The sequence below is a fragment of the Phalacrocorax carbo genome, chromosome 17 (genome assembly GCF_963921805.1).
Source record: "Phalacrocorax carbo chromosome 17, bPhaCar2.1, whole genome shotgun sequence".
NCBI lineage: Eukaryota > Metazoa > Chordata > Aves > Suliformes > Phalacrocoracidae > Phalacrocorax > Phalacrocorax carbo.
This window is the reverse complement of record NC_087529.1, coordinates 8386701-8408768: the sequence shown is the minus strand read 5'-3', so window position 1 is coordinate 8408768 and position 22068 is coordinate 8386701. Positions and strand designations below refer to the sequence as shown.

The 22068-nt window shown below is 57.2% G+C and overlaps 1 protein-coding gene across 1 annotated transcript; it reads left to right on the top strand.

Moving 5' to 3' along the window:
• Positions 1-1203: 1203 nt before the first annotated feature.
• Positions 1204-20140, top strand: MMP28 (matrix metallopeptidase 28). The gene is made up of 8 exons (XM_064467753.1): positions 1204-1433; positions 9390-9469; positions 10172-10335; positions 14254-14475; positions 15125-15370; positions 15811-15960; positions 16500-16667; positions 17844-20140. Exons 1-8 carry the CDS (start codon positions 1320-1322, stop codon positions 18236-18238), a joined length of 1539 nt encoding a protein of 512 aa, XP_064323823.1. The 5' UTR covers positions 1204-1319; the 3' UTR covers positions 18239-20140.
• The last annotated feature ends 1928 nt before the right edge of the window (positions 20141-22068 follow it).

Sequence of the window (22068 nt, the reverse complement as noted above, 5' to 3'; positions counted from 1 at the left end):
AAGGAAGAGCCCTGTGAGCTTTAAAATAGGTGTGTGGTTGAAGCTGGCACAAAAACAAAAGCAGATATAAGTCACATCCTATTTTTTTCCCCTGAACCAAAGCAGAATCAAAACATCCTTTTGCTTTAGTCAAATTAAAACAAAATAGTCAAACAAAATACTGCAGGGAGTAAACAGAGCTGTTAACTTGTCACCGGTAACCGCAATATCATCATCTGCGTATGAGCCGCAGGAGAGCTGCGATGCCGACATGCGTGCATCCTGTTGCTTTGGGGTGGTAAACAGCCCCTCGCTGTCCAGGGGTGACCAAGACCCGCGCCTAGGGAGGAAATTTAAGCATAGACAGCGCAAACTAACAACCCTGAGTGGGGGGTTATTTTGTAAAGGCCGAGCGTGCTGTTCCTACGTGTGGGGTCGTTTTTACCAGACCCCTGACAAGGGGTAGCATTGCTCATCCAGCCTCCTGCTCGTGTCGTGGCTGGTGCTGGCCACTGTCAGAGGGGGACCCCGGGGTCTGAGCCCTTGTCAGCTCTGCATCCGCGTGGTCTGGACCAACGGTGAACGCAGGGTTAGGAAAAGCTGGTCTGTCTTTCTCCTTGTCTTTCCCCCTGCTTCAACCGGGGCAGAGCTCAAGCCCTGCTGCCACAGCTGGCAGGAGGCTTCTCCCAGCACCCTCACCTGCCCGTGCCCCGCTCCCCAGCCAGCCCGGCGAGCTGGCACCCGCAGCGGGAGGCACCCTGACACGGCCACCGTGCGTGTCCCGCTCTGCAGTAGGTGGGGTGGGCTGGCGGTGCCCCGCAGGCCTGAGAGCGGAGCAGGGACGCTGCACGGGGGACGCCCGGAAGGATCCGCGCCCGGTGCTACGCTGGGGCGAGCCGGGTGCAGGCTGAGTCCCCGGGGCAGCTCTCCCGGCCTCCCCCCGAGGCGTGCAGCGGAGATGTGCTGCCGTGGCCAGATGCCAAGGGGAGTTTGTCCCCGTGGCACAGCTGCTCGCTTGCCCTAAGCTCAGCCGCCCCCTCGTTCCCAAGCTGTCCGTGTGTGCGTGGCGGAGGGGGATGCGGGGGGAAGGGGCACGGCCCTGCTGGGCAGGGGGACGGACACCGCGCCAGGGACGAGCTCCCCCGCGCAAGGCAGGGAGGGGGCGGCCCCGGGGCTGTGCGAGCGCAGGGCGGGTGCGCGGCAGCCCTCCGTGCGGGGGGGAGCCCAGCCCTCGGCCGGGCTGGGGCGGGCCGGGGCCGCCCCCCGGGGCCGGGGAGGGGCGAGCCGGGGCCGCGGCGGCCGGTGCCGGTCGGTGCGGAGCGGAGCGGAGCGGAGCCGGGATGGGAGCGGGAGCGGGAGCGGGGCCGGGAGGGGCGCTGCGGGCCGCCCTGGCGCTGGGGCTGCTGGCGGCGGCGCAGCCCGCACCGGCCGCTCGCCTGCGGCGGGAGGCGGAGGTAGGAACGGGACCGGGACTGGGATCGGGGCTGGGGCTGGGGGGCCGGGCGGGGTGTAGGAACGGGACCGGGGCTGGGGGGGGGGGGGGGGGGGGGGGGGCCGGGAGCTGCCACCCGCCCTCCTGGGCCCCGCTGTCGAGGGGTGTGTGTGTCCCGAGTGTGCCCGTGCTATAGGGGTGCCCGTGCTATAGGGGTGCCCGTGCCATAGGGGTGCCTGTGCCATAGGGGTGCCTGTGCCATAGGGGTGCCTGTGCCATAGGGGTGTGCCCGTGCCATAGGGGTGCCCATGCCATAGGGGTGTGCATGTCCTAGGGGTGCCTGTGCCATAGGGGTGTGCGTGCCATAGGGGTGTGCGTGCCATAGGGGTGTGCGTGCCATAGGGGTGTGCGTGCCATAGGGGTGCCTGTGCCATAGGGGTGCCCGTGCCATAGGGGTGCCCGTGCCATAGGGGTGTGCCCGTGCCATAGGGGTGCCCATGCCATAGGGGTGTGCATGTCCTAGGGGTGTCCGTGCCATAGGGGTGCCTGTGCCATAGGGGTGCCCGTGCCATAGGGGTGTGCATGTCCTAGGGGTGTCCGTGCCATAGGGGTGCCTGTGCCATAGGGGTGTGCCCGTGCCATAGGGGTGCCCATGCCATAGGGGTGTGCATGTCCTAGGGGTGTCCGTGCCATAGGGGTGTGCGTGCCATAGGGGTGTGCCCGTGCCATAGGGGTGTGCATGTCCTAGGGGTGTCCGTGCCATAGGGGTGCCTGTGCCATAGGGGTGTGCCCGTGCCATAGGGGTGTGTGTGCCATAGGGGTGCCCATGCCATAGGGGTGTGCCCGTGCTATAGGGGTGTGCATGCTATAGAGGTGTGCGTGCCATAGGGGTGCCCATGCCATAGGGGTGTGAGTGCTATAGGGGTGCGCATGCCACAGGTGTGTGTGTGCCCCATGTGTGCCCGTGCGATAGGGGTGTGTGTGCGTGTCCGAGGTGTGTTCACACCATAGGTGCACGCCCTTGAGTGCCCGACGCGTGCATCCATGCTACAGCTCTACTCCATGGATGCCCGACGCGTGCGCACGGCACAGGTGTGCGCCCATGGATGGCGAGGGTGAGCCCTGTGCGTGTGCGCCCCACCACGGCTTTGTGCCCGTGTGCGCTGGTGGGGTGTCCGTGCCAGAGGTGTGCGTGCGTGGCGCGGGCGTACGGCCGTGTCTGCTGGAGATGGGCTGTGCTATAGGTTTGCGCTTGGAGTGCCAGGGTATGTGCCCACGCACGCTGTATATGGCGGTGTGTCCCCACAGGTGATGTACATCTGCAAACCCCTCTCCCATATAGCTCTGACAACAAAGGAAGTTTTGCTCTAGGAAACCTTCCCATCTCCTGCAAATCAGCATGGGACAAAAGCCAGTCTTTCCCCTGCCCTGCCTCCCGCCAGGGCTGTCCCCGTCACCTCTGTTTGGTTTTCTTCTGTTTGTCCCCATATCATCGTCACACCATGCCACCATCCATTCCTGTTTGTTTTGGGAGGACGAGGTATGAGATTTGGCTGGTGAAGAAAGGTTAATGTTGGAGATTCTCTTTTCTTGTTCAGGCATCGATCCAGTGTACGTTTGCACAGATGCTTGATATTAAAACCTCAGCAAGTCTTGTTGGATTAATCGGGATTTCTCACATGCTCTAAGATGAAAAGTGCACATAAATGCTTGGAGCCTTGTTTTAATATGCAGGTTTCTCATTCTGGGACATGCTGTTTCAAAGATTTATATGTGTGCTTGTCCCAGTGCGCACAAACCTCAACCCGGCCCCTCATGCCACCTGGAGAAGAATAAATCTGAAAAGTTCTCAATGCTTAGAAAATCAATAATTTAAAATTCACTTAAAAAGCAAGAGATTTAAAAGGCCTAATCTGCCTTTGATTCCTCACTGGTGACTTCTGCGAACTTTTCCCTTGAAGCCTCAGAGGTCTCAGGGTCGTGGCAGATCCCAGGCGAGGGGTGCTGGGTAAGTGACTTTCCTGCCTCCCTGCGCCACCTTTCCCCAGTGCGATGAGCTGTGCTGGCCAGGGACCTTGGGACAATGTACACAATGGAAATGTATAGAGTCTGGGGCGAGAAAGTGTGTCTAACTAAACTGAGCAGTTAATTTTGCTTTTAAGAGGAAGCTGAAATTCTCACATAATATCAAATAGTTCTAGTTACTTGTGGCTTTCAGACCACGGCCAGGCTTTGCTTCTAGAACTTTTTTTATTGCTTTTAAAATACCCAAAGTTAGCAACAATGGTTTGTGTAAACTTAGATGCAAAAGTCTGAGAAAATGTCCAGTTGTGTTATTTTCCTGGCTTGTGCCCTTGTTTTTACTGCATTTGTATCAACTGCAGCTCCAAAAAAAAAAAAAAAAAAGAAAGTTAGTTTGGAATTTAATTTGAAACACTTGTATGTTAAATCATCTTCTTATCTGCAGGCCCCAGGTAGGAGAAGGTCCGACGCTAGATAGCACGTAGTTTGGCAGATGTGGTTTCTGGCTGGGTTGTGCTTAGGACAGCGGCTGGGTGTGTGGTGATGCCCGAGTCTCCCTGGTCCTGGGGGAATTGTGTAAAATACATGGCACATGAGAGCTCACCCCGTGTTGGGAGTGAGGAGCGTGGCCGCGTGCTGCCGGTGACGAGGACAAAGGACAATAAAGCCCCTGTAGTGATTTGCGTGAGAAGCTACATGTCTGTTGTGATGGGAAGAAAAAATTGGTTAGAAATTTGAGAAAAGCAGGGAATGGAAATGGAGAGCGAGACTAAGGGACCGAGACATTCTTATTTCAGATTTTTTTTTTAACTTTCTTTTTTCCATCCTGCCCTTTCTCTCCCTCTTGCAGTGGCATTTGGCCTCTGACTTTTCCCCCTCAGCAACCCAAGGACTCGCATGTAGCGTAGGCTCTGAGCTGTATTTGTGCTGAGAAATGCTCCCGTGTCTGGGTGAGCTCCTTTACGGAGCGGGCAGCCAGCTGGGACACTGAGCGCAGCATGGCCGGGGCGAGGGTCTCTGGGTACCACCCAGCATGTGGTGGGGCTCAGCATTTGGCTGGGACACCCGAAGGGGAAAGGGGCACCTCCACATTTTCCCTCTGAAATAAGGGGAAGAAAACCTTCCCAGGGAAAATTCCTGCGGTTCAGCCTCAGCAGGGCAATGCGAGGGGCAGAGAGGAGGAAGAATTACTCAGGTGCCGTCACCTCTGTGAGGCTCTGCTGGGCTCTGTGTGGCTGGGGAGACCCTGTAGAACCCATGAGATGATGGCTCGGGGTCGCTGCTGCTAGCGGGGATGTGGCAAGCGGTTCCAAGGCACCCAGCGGTCCCCCCGGTGTGATTAACAGCCCCGTGAGTCACCGCAGCGTGAACAGCCCCACTTTCTTCCCGGCTCTCCCCCGAACAATCCCTGCTTGTTAGGGCGAATAACGCCCGCCAGGCAAGGGGCCGGTGGCTGCTGGGAGCGGCGCGCTGCCTTCCCCCCGGTTCCCATCCTGATGGAGGGCGAAGCCCGAGTGTCTTGTTTCCTTTCTCTCCTTAGACATGAAAGCACAACCAGCCTGCGTGACCAAACTGGTTTGTCAGCTGCTCTGGTATTTTCAGGGGAAGGTTTGGCCAAGCACGGTGTTTTCCCCAAGTGCTTTGGGTCTCATTGGGGATAACTTCGGTGCTGCCAGAGCCGTGGCTGGGTGGTGCAGCCCGGCGCTACCCAGGGCGTGGGGTGCCTGGGGAGCCGGGGCAAAGCCGTGAGCTGGTTTCAAATGCAGGGGTGAATTGTAGTAAATGCTGATGCGATATTCCTGTATTTAACACACAAGCAAGCAGAGCAATCTGCCAGCCCCGCAGGCAGGTAACACCAAGCTCAGTGCATTTCATAGCATTTTGTTTCCTTTCAAACAATGCGATATTTATTGTTCCTGTCCCATAGCATCCCTCCTGTCCAGGCAGACAGGGAGGCAGGGAGCTTTCTCTGGTTCAGCATCCCGAAGATCTGGGTTACTGAAGCCAGGAGGGGTTTTAGTTAGACATGCTGCAGTCCTGGCATGCTGCTCCAGCTTCTCAGCTCCAGAAGATCAAGTGTGAAAACTAAAGGAGCTAAAAAGATGCCGGGCACAGTATTTCCCCAGCGCCATGTCTTCAGTGGCAAGTAGATCATTTGTTGCTAAAGTAGATTTTCAGGAGGGGTAGATGGGAGAGGAGATTGCTTCAGGATGGGATTAGGCACAGCGGGGGAGCATCAGAGCAATGAGATGGGGCTTGGGGGTTTAATCAGCCTCCATCATTAACATGCAGAATTAGCTGACGTTTCGCTGTCTTTTCAGCAGGACAACCAAGCTCTGTACTTGCTAATCTCCCCTCTTGTGTGTCTATATATAATATTTATGTAGATACTTATACACACACTTAAACAAAAGAGGCACAAGGACTCTGCCTAAGGGTTTGCAATTGCAGGCAGGAACGTGGCTTGGGTGAGCAGAAAGAAATGAATGGGCTTAAATGCTTTGACACCTTCCAAAAGCAGCGCTCCAACAGGCAGCGACCCGATGGGCAGGAGGAGCCGTTGCTCCTTCTGCGGCCGTGCCAAAATGTGCTTGTCCTGGGGGTCAGCTCTCCTTGTGTCTGTGCTGTGGGGAGAAACTGAGGCTGCAAAGCGGGAGCTGCGGCTTCCCCTGTGCCTGTCTCAGTGGTGAAAAGATGTGGGATGGAGCCTGGGGCTGCTGGCCAGCGGGGCTGAGGACACACCTGGGCTGGCTTGCCGGGCTGCTGTCGTCTCCCGCTTAAAAACAAAAAGACCTTGGAGGTGCAGCTCGTGGCTGGCATCTTCTGTAACTGTGGCACAAAACGCCTGCCCGCCCTTGGGCAGGATGGGATCACTTCCCTCTGCTGCCAGGGGACGGAGGGGAGGGATGGGGTTTGTGTCCAGGCAGAGCAGAAGGGACCGTGGTCAACGGGAGCCCAGCGTCAGGCTTCTCTGATACTTAACTGATGGAAGCGTGCCAGAAGCTGGGTGTCTGGAGGGGAGGGCAGGCAGGACCAGAGCCTGCTGTCTCTGCACTCTCGTTACCCTGGTTTCCAGGGAGGGAGGTCTGATTGTATTTGCTGTTGGCTGTCTTCCACCTGGGATGCCTGCGGTCGAGGGCAAGGTGTTTCCTTGGCTTTAGTTCTCTGCAGAGATGATTTCCAGCATTGTAACCAGCTCCCCATCAGAGCCTTGAGATGGAAGGGCCCATCCATCTCCCCCAAACTATCCTCCTGCTGTACCCCTGCTGCAGCCCTGAAGGCTTTTCTGCCCCAGCGCTCGCTCCCGGGCAGCCGGACCTTTCCTCTTCTCCCTCCCTCGTGTGGAGGGGGAGCCAGACATATTTCATATTAATTCTCAGCTCTTGGTTTCCTGCTGTTTTTCTTTTCCCATTGTATGGAAGAGAGCATTTCCCCATCTGGGGCAGGAGGGAGGGGGTTTTCCCAGCACAGCCAGGCTTTGTATTGCAGCCTCTGGAGAGGTTTAACAGGCTGGTGCCAGTTTCCACACAGACCTTCCAGAGCCTGGCTGGTCTCTGGGGATGTGCAGGGCATGGGCAGTGCTGGAGGGGGTCCTGAGCGTGGGTTGGGCACGGGACGCTGTGGCACGGGGCTCTTGGGTTCCTCTGTCTCCCTGAAAAGTCCCTGTTCCAGGGGATTTGATATGCTCTGCTGTCTAATATGCACAGTGGAGGGTCAGCACATCCCTCTCCTATAGCTCTGTGTTTCCAGGACTAACATCACCCAGAGCTCACCATAACCGCATCTACCAAATGTCATAAAATTTCTCCTGATGGTTTTGCAGCCCGAGAGCTGGTGCCTGTGTGCGAGAACCTCAGCATGACACAGGTCAGAAACTACAGGGAAAGTGCGGCTTTGGTTGGGCTTTCAAAGGTCAAGGAGATCTGGGCAGGAATAATAAAGCCAGTGGCCTGTGTACATTTTGGTGCCGTTCAAGAGCAGCTGCTGTGATAGCTGTTGCTTTTTTTGCCATTCACCCTGATTTGTCCAGATGGGGTTTCAAGCATTCGTGAGATCATGGTGGGGAAAAACCATTTTCATGCTTTAAGAATGGGATTGCATTAGGTTACAGGAGAAAAAAAAATAGCTTCAAGTTGTTTTAGATGCTAAGTGAAAGCAAAAATTGCGGTAGAGAAGGTTTAGACTGCGCCATGCTTTTGAGACACAGGACTTTCTGTCTCGGTGCTTTGTAGCTCACATTTATCTGTGGTGATGTAAGCACTGGGGATGTTGTGGCTTCACCTGGCAGAGACACAGATGCTCTCTCCTGCCGGTGTGGCTCTTACTCACACCTGATTTATTCTGACTCACTGGGATTGGGTCCACCGTGTCTGGGTAACTCTGGCCACGCTCAGGCTTTTACTGCTGCAGCCTGATGCTGCTACAAGATGCTGCTGCCTCCTGCTGAGGGTAGGCAGCTGGTAAATGTGTTCGGTGGGAAACGGGACAGATTTTTTGGCTGGGGCTGGGTGAAGCCATGTCCTGGCAGGAAGCTGTGCTGGTCCTTGCTGCTCCGCAGCCGAGGGGGATCCTCCATGTAGGGAGGGTGTAAAGGAGGAGATCAGTTTGGTGGCTGGAGGAGATGAGGGTGGGGAAGGAGGTAGGGAGGGCTTCCAAAGGGGTGAGCAGCAGGCAGAGAGCACATGGAAGGTGCCTGCCCTGCTTGCAGGGATTCGGCAGGCTTAGAGGATGATGTGTTTGGGGATGACGTGAAGATGACTGTTAATGGCAAGCGGAGGGTTTGGGCAGGAGGAGGAAGGGGAGAGGCCCTGGTGCACCCTGGGGCTGCCATATCCAGCAACTGTTCCCGCTGCCCATCAGGCAACCGGCAAGGTGCTGCCGGCTCGGTGCTGCTCGTGCCCAGGAGGGAAGCTGCCGCCTCCGCGGGGCGCGGTGGGGGATTGAATTGCCCGCCGGAGGTGGACAGTCAGGAGTAGCATCGAGTGCAGGTTAACATCGGCCCCCTTCTTCCCTCTGTCCTCTCACCCATCAGTAACCCCCCAGATGAGCAGGGAGGGAAGTGGCTTTAAAGGCACAAGGCTCTGCAGCGGGCAGCAGCCGTGCTGTCCCGGGGCAGTCCATGGTGGTCCTGCTGCTTGGCCCACCTCTCCTTCGGGATGGGGGAAACAAAGCATCCACTTTCACTTTTTATTCCTCATTACTTTAACTACGATTCCGTTGCACTAACAGGATGCTGGGCGGCTTGTTTGTCTCCTGCAGACATCCCCGGCGGCGGGGAAGGCGGGTGTGGAGCATTCCTGCGACGATGGCTATTAACTTCTCCGAAAGCTGTTGGTGCAGGCTGGGCAGAGGGAAGCTGTTTATTTTCTTTAACATGCAATTTATGTGCTGGAGCAAGTTCAGAGCGACAATATCTGTCCATGTAAATGGCCGATAAGAAGAAGAATGGTTTGGCAGAGCAGATTGCCCCTGGAGTAGCTCCACTTTACAGCAGGACCTCCTGTGTGGGGATGGGGGGAGGCTGCAGCCTGACCCCATCTCACCCCACCCTACTCATGTCCACAGCGCTGTAGCCCTTATTTTAACCACTGAATTGAGCCAAGGTGATTAGAGCTGTGGGTTTGGTAGCCTCTGGCTGCAGATACGCGGCAGCAGGGGTTTTTTGATCTGTTGATAGCAGTGTTTCCTCCTACGCCTCCATCATGTCATGGCCAAAAACCCAAGAGCCATCAAGAATGATGGGGAGGAGACACACACAAACCTGTATGAGTGCAGGAGGTGCAGCTGCTTGGGGTGCAGAGGTCTCAGGAAAAAAATAACTAGGCATTTCTGCACAGCCCTGGGTTTGCTGTACTGTTTCCCGTTGTGTCTCCTTCTTCCCCCCTGCTCTGAAGCCAACATGTGCAAACACCTGCCCGTGCTCTGAGCTGCGCCTCTCCCATGTCTCTTCTTGCAGCTGTTCCTGGAGAAATACGGCTACTTTGGCGAGCCAGGGGCCAGCACGCACAGCCCAGCTGAGTTCAAGGAGGCAGTGAGGTATGAACCTGTTATTTAAAACCACAGCAGAAATGCAGCAACTCCAGCTGCTTGGGAGCTGCCAGTGTTCGGGGGCCTTTTCACATCTGGGGGGGTCTTTTTGCAGCCAGGGGGACTTTTTGCAGCCAGGGGCTCTCTCTTGCACGGTCTGATAATAAAGCACAACTGGTCCTTTTTGGAAACGCCGATCCGTATCCAGCTCCCGCAGCTGGCTGCTGGCAGCCCAGCGCCTTGCTGCACTGCTTTATTTGCCTTTTATGGCCCGGTGCTCCCCTTACAATAATATGTGCGGTGAGGCCGAAGTTGGGGATGGCTGGGAGATGTCAGGGGGCTGAGCTGACAGCCCCTGCTTGGACTTCTCCTATCAAGATCACATTGGCTCTGGGAGCATCCCTGGCCTGACCCTGGGCAAAGTCAAGTACAAACTCAAACAACTGGGGTTAAAAACTGGGAAAGGCATTTTTAGGCTCCCCTGTCTAGTTCTGCCCTGCTAGGAGGTGGCTCACTGGTCAGCTGTGGTTGCAGAGGCAGATTCTTCTTGTTTTATCACCTGGATACGTTCCTGATGGCAGGACACAAAGGTCGCTGGGTGGAAGCCCTGGCTCAGGTCAAACACCTGGCACAAACACAACGGAAACCCCCTGGGGGGGGGGGGGCGGGCGGGTCCGGGCCTGGGTGTTGACATCTCCCTCCCTTTTCCAGGGACTTCCAGAGGGTTACCCACCTCCCGCTCAGCGGGGTCCTGGATGCCCCCACGCTCCATCAGATGGCTCTGCCACGGTGCGGCACGGGCGATGGGGAGAGCCGCGCTGCCTGGGCACGCCAGGCATCTGCCGCCCGGCGCCACAGGCGCACCACGCAGCCCGGTGAGTGTCTGCGCCAGGTGCCCTGGTGGGGTTTGGGTTTCTAGCGTGCTGGGAGTCCAACCCTTCCATCCTGGCTCCTGGAGATGCTGCCGTGGATGAGAGGTGCAGCCCTGCCGGCACAGCGTCCATCCCAGGACCCACCTGTGCTTTGCACCACTTTATTTTTAAATTTCTTTTTTTTTCTTTTATTTTCAGTTGTTCTGTATGGTTTAGTGTCAGCAATGATTAGAGAGATGCAACTCCCGCTTGTGGGGAAATTCAGCTCTCTGGGTTAGTTCTACTGCTGTCGAGGGAGCTGGGTCATCTCCCAAGGAGTTATCAGGTCACTATGGCCCTGGGCACAGCCGTGGTGGCATGACTGGGAGGGCAGAGGCTGGCACACAGTGAAGCTCCCTCCAGGCTCTGCTGAGCTTTGAGACTTCTAATGTGCGTTAGTCACCCAGCAGTAACCACAAAACCTGCTGGTGCTGGGCTGCCTGGCCACGGCGGGTTGTTTCACCCACATTAAGGCATTTAACTCTGCTCCAAGCAACCTCTCTTGCTCCTGGGTGTCCAGGATTGGGCCTCTTTTCTCTCATTAGCTGCCTTCTCGGCGTGTGGATGAGTAACTGGATTCCTAGAGAGCCAGAGTGCTGGGACCAGCTGTGCTTAGGACATGGGAAAAATGAAGGCGAGATTAAGAAAGGGCTCTGTGCCGTGTCAGACTGTCTCTGCATCTCATGATGGATGGCCCCAGGAGACAGCCCCATCATCCTCCTCCTGCCTCTGGCTTTCTTTCTGAAGCCCTGACATGCAGCATCGCCCTTGCAGGCTCCATTTCGGGCAGAGGGTCTGCTGTACCCCAGGCAGGAGGGCAACGAGGCAAAGCCGTGAAGGGCATGCAGCAGGAGATGGGCAAACAGAAGCAGCCTGTGCCCTGTGGCTCATGGGGCTCCTTTTTGGGAGCTGTGGATGGCAAGAGACACCCGGCAGCTCTGACCCCAGGTGGGATGGGGCTCTGTGTGCCACCGGTTATTGCTCCGGCGGCTTGGTGTTGGCAGATCCCCCGTGGCAGCAAGCTGGGGCGCAGCTGGCAGCAGCACCAGCAGGCAGCGGGGATGGGAACAGCGCTGTATCGGGGCCCACAGGCTGGAGGGGAGGGAGGGGGTGCCTGCATGGCTGGCGACACCATCCAGGAAGGCCGGAGGCTTTGTGCGAGGTTGGCTGTTTATCCTACTTGAGGCAGGAAGCTGCTGCAGCTGAGCCCACAAAGTGCTTTGTTATCCACCCGTCTCCCAGCAGGAGCTTCGCCGGGCAGCCTCCGTATCCGTCATCCCACTGGCTCCGGGCAATGCTTGCACCCCAGTGTGTGGGCAAACGCCAACGCCTTTGGCTTCCAGCCGGGTTAGCCTGGCAGCAGTGGCCAGCACGGGGCTGGGGAGGGCATCCATCCCTCCCACTGCTCCCGGGCTCCGTCCCAGCCCAGCAGTGGAGATTGGCTCCCTGTGCGGAATGGGGTCCAGCGCGTCCACCCCTCTGTGCTCCTCTAAACAAAACCCCCCCTCTGCAGTTGAAGCCCAAAGCTTTCTGCTCTTTGGGAAGGTTTGGGGACAGGTCCTGTTTGCTTCCATAAAGCGACTGGGTTTGAAATAGGGGTCTGCAGTGGAGGGTGCTGGGAAGAGGACTTTCTCTAGGTACCTTTTGCTGGGCTTTACCAGCCACTGGAGCTGGCCAGGAGCTCTGCTGACCAGCAGGCCCTTGGCCAGATGGCATGTTGGGCAGCGGTGTCCTGGATTTCCCCTCAGGAATCCTAGACTTCCCCTCCTTGCCTGTGATTGTCCCGGGCTCAATGGCTGCGTGCAGCACCCAGTCCTCCTCTTCCCAAGAGCCATTTGCCTTTGCCTCTCCCAGCCCTGCCCCTGGTGCCATCCATCCTTCTGCAATGGGGAGATGCTCTGCCTCTGTGGAGGGAAGGGCAGGATGCCGAGGCTTTATCTCAGGGCTGCAGCCATCCAGGCACATATTTAGTCTTTGCCACACAGGGTTTGCCCTGGGCACTGGAAAGCGCAGTTGTGTCCCATTTGAGTTAGAGGCTGTTGTGCACTGATGAGCAGCGGGGGCCAGTTCTGCCCCTGGGAAGGTAACCAACTGGCCCAGGGCCTCCCCTGTTGTGTGCTGCTCAGAAACCAGGGGGAAGGAAGCAGAGCTGGTGGGGCTTGTTGCCATGGCTGGGGTGGGTGAGCAGGATGGGACGTCTGCCAGCTTTGCTGAGCAGCTTGGCTCAGACCCACGACAGCGAGCCCCGGCGTGCTGCTGCCTCCGTTCCCCCTGTTTCCGCACACATCTGGAGCAGGCACGGTTGCTGGAGGTCTGTCGCTGCTCCCACGCCTCGGCACCAGCTCTGGCACCCTCATCTTTCTAGCACAGCCCCATGAATTTTCTCGCAGTCCCAGATGGCCCTGGCCAGGCATAATCACAGGGCTCTGGGGTCTCTGCAGCTGCCAAGGGCTGCTGGAGGAGGAGGAGGGGGCTGTGATGCTGTGCGGTGGCTCCACGAACACATATCTTTGCACCCCTGTGTGGTGGGAGGAGGGTGGGGATCTCATGGGCTTGTCCTCTTCATCGTCATCGTCACCATCTACCCCAGTAGCATCAGGGCTGTGTCTCCCCTGAAAGGACAGAGCTTTCAAGGAAGCCACGGGCAATAAGATCCTTGGCGATGGTAAAATGGTGCTTTCTAAAATGAATGGTGAACAGTGGTTTGTTCCCTCTGAGATATTCTCGGCTGGGCTTCCAGACAGCATCTTCTGCAGGTAGAAATGGTCAGGGTGCCCTCAAAAGCAGTAAAAACACAGCCCTGACCACTGGGGAGCTGGCCTCCTTTTCCTTGCCTTGGCTCAGTATGTACAAGGGATCGGAGGTGGGGAAGAAAATAGATCCCCTATTTAAAACACACAAGGCTAGGATTCAGGGAGGGAGTTCAGGGGAGAAAGGGAGGAGCCCCCTCTTGCCAAGGGAGCTTTGGGGGCTGGAGAGCCCCAGCCCCCCACACAACCCCCAGTTTCAGTGTCCCTGCAGCATCTGGGCCTGTTGCAGAGGGTGCAGAGGCACTGCAGGGACCAGCCGCAGGGACCAGCTGCAGGGCTCTGCTGCAGCTCCCCCTGGTAGAAACAGGCACTTTCCCTCCCCTCCTGTGCTCACTGGCCAGCTGGATGAAACTCTGGACATCTATGGGGCCTCTGGGCATGTGACAGAGATCAGCATCATGGTGGTAGGTGCTGTTTCTTCCTGGTGATGTGTTTCAAACCTGACTGCTTCTCCCCTTGAGGATCGGTTCTTTTTCCCCCCTGGCTGGTGCCCAGCAGTTGGCAAATCTGCCTTAACCTGGCTGCAATCTGCATCCCCATCCCTGCAGTACCATCATGCCCCAAAGGGACTGCTGAGAGCCCTTCCCATGCCTTTTGCCTTTGGGCCACTTGTTTTTGGAGGCGTCTTTGCTTTCTCTGAAAGCTAGTCCTTGGGCTGCATCTTCTTCTGGGCGTGAAGCTGGCTTCAGGCAGGAGACCTGCAGGTCAGGGACCCGTGCTGGACTTGGCCCTGGAAAGCATGACAAGGCAAGGTGGGAGTTCAAACTGGGTGCCATAGTTTCTCCTCTCCTTAGACAGGTTTTGGCCACACTCTTAGGGTTTGGTTGCAGCTCCAGCCTTGGAACCTTTGGGGTGGGATCTAGCAGTGGCACATTCAGAGGGATTTCATGGGTCCTGCTGCTGGTGCAGGGTGCCGAGGCTGCTGATGGGACACCTGGGTTGACTTTCAGCTTCAGCTTGGGAAAGCCATGGCTTTTCCCAGCACTGGGAAGCTTTCCTTCACCCAAGCAGCCCCCAGGCAGAAGGACAAGTCCAAGTCCCCATTGTCATGCTGAGCTTGCCCTTCTTGCAGGTGGGAGGTGGTACAAGCGGCACCTCACATACCGGGTGGTGAACTGGCCCTCCTACCTGCCACAGCACGAGGTGCGCCTGGCCGTGAAAGCTGCCTTCGAGCTCTGGAGCAATGTGTCCTCGCTGGTGTTTTGGGAGGCGCGGGACGGTCCGGCTGACATCCGCCTGACCTTCTTCCATGGGGACCACAATGATGGACTCAACAATGCCTTCGATGGACCAGGTGCTGGTTGCTTCCCCCTCGTAAGCTTCTCTTTTACAAGGTGGGCTCTTCCCCAGCAGGGAGGAGGTCTGGGGCAGCGATGGGCTGGGGGTAATGAAGACGAGGCTCTGCCCAGGCAGTCCCTCTAACCAAGAATACCTCCCAGTTTGCACCAGTTTGCTTTCTGATTTGGTGTCCTTGCTCTCAACTCTGCAGCTGGGGTCTGCCAGAGAGGCAGCTGAGATGCTCATTGTAGGCTCATGCTGATGGCCTTTGAGGAGCCCTCCCAACCTTGACAGCATCCTCCAAACCTCAGCTCGTTTCCTTCCAGCTGAGCCTTTCTGCGTGGCACTATCAGACACGCTCAGGTTTTCTCTCTTCTTGAGCTTTTGCCTGGCATGGGTCACTGTGGTGGCATCAGGCCAGGGCACGAAACCAAACTCATAAACCACAGAGCACACAAACGCCCCTTGTGCTCAGGAGCAGAAGGCAGAACTGGTTTGGGCTGCACCTGCTGTGGGAAGCTGCTGTTCTTTCTCAGCAGACCTCCCAAAGAGCTAAAATTGATGCATATTTAAGCAAACCAGAGCTGCATGTGTTCCCCTGCCCCTCCACTTGTGGCTGAGGTCCTTTCCTGCCCCGCGGCCCCTGATGGCTCTTGTGTCCCCAGGAGGTGCCCTGGCTCACGCCTTCTTCCCCCGGCGCGGAGAAGCCCACTTCGACAGCGCCGAGCGCTGGTCCCTGCACAGCGGCAAAGGGCGCAACCTCTTCGTTGTGGTGGCACACGAGGTCGGCCACACGCTGGGGCTGGAGCACTCCCCTGTCAAGAGTGCCCTGATGTCTCCCTACTACAAGAAGCTCAGCAAAGATTTTGTCCTCAGCTGGGATGACATCTTGGCCATCCAGAACCTGTATGGTGAGCCTGGCTTCCCCAAGCATCCCTCAGTTCCTGCAGGGCTGTTCCCTGGGATGGAGAGCGAGAAGCAGGGATAGGAGCAGGTATCTGCAAGGGCAGAGGACTACATGCAAGGGTCGTGGTGGGGATGGGCCCCATCCCTTTGCGGCTGGGGAGGAAGGTGTGGTAGAGCATGTGCACTGGGTACCAGGTCCTCCAGGGCAGGGAAGGCTGGATTTGCTTCCCACTTGTTTGCAACCAGGGAAACATTGGTGCATGTCTTTTGGGGGTACCAAGGGGTCTTTGACACCACCATATAGAGAGGGACAGGGGCCAGACAGTGGGACAAGGAGTGTTTGGAGCCATAGGGCAGATCCCCAGCTCTGTGCTCAGGCAGTGCTCTGGGAAATGCCGTTTCCCTTCCCCTTTTCTGTAACTCACCGCTCCCTGCTCCATCCCAGGGAAGCCGTCCAAGGGCTTGGCCGTCCAGCTGCCGGGAAAGGTCTTCACTCACTTCCAGGACTGGAGCGTGGACCTTTACGGCAGGGACCGGCATCAGGGGAGCCTCAGCGCCTATTACTGCCACTCCTTCTTCGACGCCATAACCGCTGGTGGGTGTTGGTCAGTGCAGCCCTCTCCCAAAACATGCACCCCTACACCTTGTCCCAGCACTGCAGCAGCCTGTTTCTGCCCTGATAAGCTCCAGCCATGGGAAAGGTGGGTTTGGCTTGTCCACAGCCCCATATGTGCTCCTGGGGCTGGTGGCATCTCTGACGCATGTTGCTGCCGCAGGGTGGAACATCTTGAGGACACAGCAATGGCTTGGTGTACCTGGGAGAGGGGAAGACATCCTAAAACTTGGCCCACGGCAAAGCTTATTTGCTGCAGGAGCTCAACTGTGAAAGACAAGCCTTAAGAGGGAGCTGTGGTCAGCTTTTATCCTCTCCAGGCTGGAGTGGAGGCAATGAATTATGAAAGCTGAGGGGGTGGCTGGAAAGGCAGAAGGGAGTCTCCGAAACCCAAGCATATCCCTGAAGCACCGCAGAGCTGCATGGGGAGGAGAGGGGAACTGGGGAGCGGTGGCTAGGAGGTGGGATGAGGCTTCTCACCTCTCACCCAGGACCCCCTTAATCCTCCCTCTGCCCCACAGATGCAGATCACAACCTCTACATCTTCAAAGGCAGCCACTACTGGGTGGTGTCGGCGAGCGGCAATGCCAGTGACCCGCAGCCCCTGCACACGCGCTGGCCTGGCCTCCCGACTGGCGTCGATGCCTGCGCCTGGTCCCAGCTCAGCGGCAAGTTTTACTTCTTCAAAGGTATGTGAGGCATGGGCAGGAGAGCTCCCCTTGGGGCTACCACCGCTCCTGCCTGCTGGTCTGGCTGTCCAGGTCTGGCTGGAGCATCCTCTTCTGCCCATGTCCCCTGTCCCCTCCTGCTGGTCCTGTTCTAGGGCTGAGCTGGGCCATTGAGGGATCCCACATGTGCAAAACCCCACAGGAGCTGTGGGCTTGATGCTTCCCATGGATTAACTGTATGGCCTTGGGTGTATTGCCCTGGCAGCCCGCATCACCCCCTCGTGCCTCAGTTTCCCCATTAGCCCATTCAGGAGAGCAGTGCTCACCTGTGTTTGAAAATGAAACCAGATGCATCAAACCCTTTGGGGTCCCTGGGAGAAAACACTCCCCGAAGACGTGTGGCCATAAGGGAGCTGATGAACGCAGCATTTTCATGGTGCATGTGGTTTCCTGCACCGTGCCAGGGGCTAGCTGCCAAGGGGAGCTGAAATGCCATCCACAAGCTGCCCGGCAGCATGCCGCAGCCGGAGGGGTAGGGGAAGGTCAAACCAGGCAGCCTGGCTGCCAGGGTCAGCCCCAATTTTTAATGGAAACCCAGTCACTGGCTCTCCAGAAAGGGGGCTTTGTTGCTCCAGCTGGGTGAAAGCCAAAAGCCCCTCTCCCTCCCCAGCCCTCAGGCACTCCCTCCCTCCCCAGGGCTGGGTCAGGCCAAGCAGAAAGGGGCTTTTGTCTGCCTGCTTTGTGGGGACAGGGTGCGGCAGGGACACGGCTCTGCGGGGACAGGGCTCTGCAGGGGTGGCCGAGCACTCGGTCCTGATTGCAATTCCTGCTGCTGCAGTGCTGGCCCCAGTTGTCCCACTCCAGAGGGGTCTGGGTCCATCTGGCCCATTCCGTCTACAGGAACAGGAGGGAGGTTTGCAAGGAAGCAGCATGGGCTGGTGGCCATGGATGATGTGGTGGCCTTACTCTGTCCATGGCAGTCCCTTTCCATGCCTTCAAGTCCCTGAGCTACTGTGCCTCAGTTTCCTCCCAGACTGGTCCATGGGGCAGCCCTGTGGTGGTGCCAGTTAGGTCACCAGTGGGATGAACGGCTGGCTGGCTGGCTCTGTGGCCAAGTCCTTCCACGTCTCCAGGAGGTAGTCCTGTCATGGACCCTGTTGGGGGTGGGCTCTAACCCCTCTCCCCGGCTTTTCCCAGGTGGCCGGTGCTGGCGCTACAGGGACTCCACCTTAGAAGCAGGTTTCCCCCAGAAATGCAGCGCCCGCGGCCTCCCACGGCACCCCGACACTGCACTCTACTTCCAGCAGCTCCGGCGCCTTGTCCTCTTCAAAGGACCCAAGTACTTCGTGGTGAGCGAGGAGACCCTCGGCGTGGAGCCCTACTACCCCCGCAGCCTGCAGGACTGGGAGGGCTTGCCTCCCGGCACGGCGGGTGCCCTCACCCACCACGATGGCTTCATCTATTTCTTTCGGGATGATCAGTACTGGCAATTCGACCGGGCGAAGCTGCAAGTGGTGGCCACCGGCAAATGGGCCACCCAGCTGCCCTGGATGGGCTGCTGGGATGCAAACAGTGGGCAGGTCCTCTTCTGAGCGGAGTGTGCCGGGATGAAATGGGGCGGGGGGGGGGGGGGCTAAACCCCACCTCGCTCACCGCTGCCCGGATCCCACTTTTTTTGACTCTGGATTCCTGTCTGGGGATGGTTCGGCAGGGACCAGCAGGCCAGGGCTGCCCACGGACGGCTGGAGCCGTGGTTCGGTGGAGCGGTGCCCCGGCGCAGCAGGGATGCAGCCGGGACAGGGCAGCCATCAGCTCAGGAGGGGCTGCCACGGCCAGGTGGGCTGGAAGCTTTGGGAGATAATACTTTTTTTTTAAAGACAACAGAAAAAGGTATAAGCCATGGAGACGGCAAACACACCCATTTCTGCAAACTTTCAGACTATCGTTACGCATTTCTCTCAAACCGGGACTGGGGTTTGTTGATACTTCAGCTGCTGTTTTCCCGCTCTCTGGCAGAGAATTGCCTCACCATTGCTGGGGCTCAGGTGGTTTTAGGGTATTTTGTGGTTAAAACAAAAAGAAAAGGGACATTTGGACAAAAATATAGGTCAATGTTGAGCTTTGCCCCTGCTGCATGTGCAGGGCCCCCTCCCCTGCATCCTCCTCTCCCTTGCCCCTGGGGTGGAGGGTCAGCACCTGGAGGACGAGCGGGTGCTTTGCTGGGCTGCGTTCACATCCCAGTTCTGTGGTGAGGCGCCAGCTGGAGACACCAGCACCGTGGGCTTTTTGGGGAGAAAGCAGAGGGTTTTGGTGTAGGAGCCTCTTTGGTGTGAAGAGGGAGGAGAGGTACAGCTGAGCTACTGACTGCGCTGCTGTACAGCTCAAAGGCAGCAGGAGCATTGCAGCTTGGCTTTCTGATGGCTTTGGGATTGCTGGGTGGATTCTCCATTGTCTAATATGGGTTGTGCTCACCTGGCAGTCTTTCTTGTGTGCAGAGAAAGTGTCTGTTCTCTGCTCTGTCTCCATAAGAGATGGGATCAACAGACTTTTGAGTCCTGCGCCCCTCTGCCACAGTTGGATGAACCGGGCTGAAAAATTACCGGGGGGAGGAGGGGAAAAGAAGAGGGTGAGCAGGACAGACGGACATGTCCATGCATGCAGGCTCATGAGGACAGCTCGGCTGCATATTCCTCATTCCTTTCCCAAAGCAGGCTCCCCACCTGGAAACGCCGCTGGCTCCTGTGCACCGAGACACCGGTCATGTCTGCAAAGCGCGATTATCTCCCGCAGCCGGTGGGGGAGCGTCGGGTCCCCGAGGCTTGAATTCAGTGGCAGCAAATGCCGGCGTCGGTGCTGACCGGGACAGGCTGCAACCTTCTTAAAATGTCCTTTCATTTGAGAGACTTGAGAATTTTCACCATGCTGGGGTCATACACGGGTCGGCTGCTGCTTTGCTGATGGTTCTCCCAGGACTCAGACCCTGGTGCTGGGTACCCTGCTTCAGGTCGGTGGCTTCAGCACCGGGCTGCAGCCGGTCGTGCCGAGCCGGGGTGCTGTGCCAGGGTGCTCTCCTGGTGCCGGCAGCCTCAAGGACGCTTGCCTATAACACAGCATCCTCCACTCACCCTCGCCCACCCTAGACCTTCCCTGCAGAGAAGGCAGGAGCCGGGCTTGCCCCAGGCAGGGTGCCAGGGCTGGTGCTTCCTGAGGGCTTTCAATGGTGCCAGATGCGACATGGATTTGGCAGGAGGGAAAGCCAACACGAGTGGTTTCTGTCCATTTTCCATGATATTTGTCAGTGAGCCCTTCCTGCGCAGACAAGGACTTGGGGGCTTCATCAGCTCATGGTCTAAAATCTCAGGGGATTTTCAACATTGCCAAAGAGACAGGGCCACAATATTTTTGCTTTGAATTAAGTGATAATAAGGTGACTTCGCTTGCAGGGAATCCCAAGGGCTTGGAGTCCTGAAGGCAAATAAAATTAACTTCTTGGATGTGCTGTGTTGGGATTTCTGCTTGTTTTTATGTCACACTTCTGTATTTTTTTTAAAGCCAATCTCCTGTTTCCTGAAAGGGCTCTATTTAAGATGCACGTGTGTGTTTGGGGCTGGAGTGGGTATTGCTGAATTTGGCTTCAGCTTTTGTACTTGCTGGATCAAACAAGGGATGGAGCCCACTGCAAACTTGCTGTATGAAGTACATGATACTAATGCAAACTCTCTTCCCTGCGTCATCGCAAATTACTGAGGATTTCTCCACACCTTGGGATGTGTTAATAGATTTTTTTCCCCAGTATGGAGGACAAATTCGTGTTGATGGGGGCCTTCGAGGTCTCCATCTTTGCCCCAGCCTATCATGGTGTGTGAATGCGGGTCCTTGCTTCCTGTGGGACAGGGAGCACTCTGAAACCTTCCTCGCTGCTCCTGTTTGCTTTGCTTCATGCTGCGCCACACCGGCGTGGCCTGCCTGCGTTGCCTGTGGAGTGGGCAGCATTTTGCCTGCTGGGGAGGGACCCGCCAGCCAGCGCAGGTGGCGTCACAGTGTTTGCAGAGATGGTCCTGCCCCTGTCCCTGCTCATGTCTCCTGCCCGGAGCTGTGTCTCTCCAGCCCCCTCGGCTGCCACCAGCCATGGGATCTGCAGCGTGATGGGGAGATCAATGGGGCTGATGAGGGGATTGATGGGGTTGGTGGGGGGATCGATGGGGGAGGCTGGCACTGGATGAGGTCTTGCTGTCGAGACATGCGCTGGGCTTCAAGAAGGGTCGGAAGAGCAGTGTGACTTCTCCATGTACAGCATTTTGGAGATGGGAGGATTTATGGGTCCCTCTGCACCCCAGGGGTACTCCACACCTGCAGCTCTGCAAAGAAGCAACAGACCGTTATCCCCTTTCACATCCCCTTAGGAAAGAGCCAAGCACCCCTTCTGCCATGGGAACAGAGTCCAAGGATGAGACAACCTTGAATCCTCTCCTGGTTTTGGTGTTTCCTTTTCCTCCTTTGCTTGCTGCTGTGTGTTTGCTGGGGCTGTGTGCTGTCAGGATGCCTTGGGGTCATGAGCGATGCTGCCAGGGCTGGGGCTGAGCGCAGCATTGCTGATAGAGATGGGGTGATTGTGCTGCATCACCTGCACCTCACAAGTTTGCGGGGGGTGTGTCTAGGGGAGGTGGACCCACACCCTGAGCCATGCAATTGGCCCCACTGGGTGTCCCGGCTGAAAATCTTGCATCACAAGGGTCCTTTTCTCCTGCTGGGCTCCCTGGCAGGGCATGCCAGGCACAGACTCCTCCAGCCAGCCTGCCACACATTCCCCAGCCTGGGGGAATAGCTGGGATTCTTGCATTTCCTCCCCCAAAATGACACTGGCTGATCTAGCTGTGATCTGCAGTGAGCATCAGCAGTTGGCTTCAGGGAGAGGATGGGGACCCCTGACACAGCAAGAAGCCCCCCAAGCTCGCAGGAGGCTCCGTTTCAGTCCCAGGGTGCAAGCATGTCCCTGGTAGATTGACTTTTTGCAGAAGTACCTGGGTGCTGGGGCAGCTCTGAAAGCCCTGGGTTAGGGAGGGAGTCTCTGACATTCTCAGCAATGCCCACTCACCCATGTAGTTGTTTTCTTAAAGCCCCAGCTCCTGGAGTCACGCCATCCCTGGGGGAGCTAGACTTCTGCTGAAGACCTAGCTGTCGTGGGCAGGTTGGGAAGAAGTTTGCAAGGGGGCATAGTGTAAAGACAACCCAAAGGTGGGCATGCAACTAAAACCCCCTCATGCTTTCTTTTTTTCTTTTTTTTTTTTCCCAGAAAGAGTTTTGGAGGAGAGGATTGATGGATTTGTGCTGTGATTTGCAGGTAGAGCTACTGCATTTCCTTGGAGCTTGGGCTGAGCCCTGACACACTGTACATTGCAGGGCTCCCCAGCTCCCACTGAGG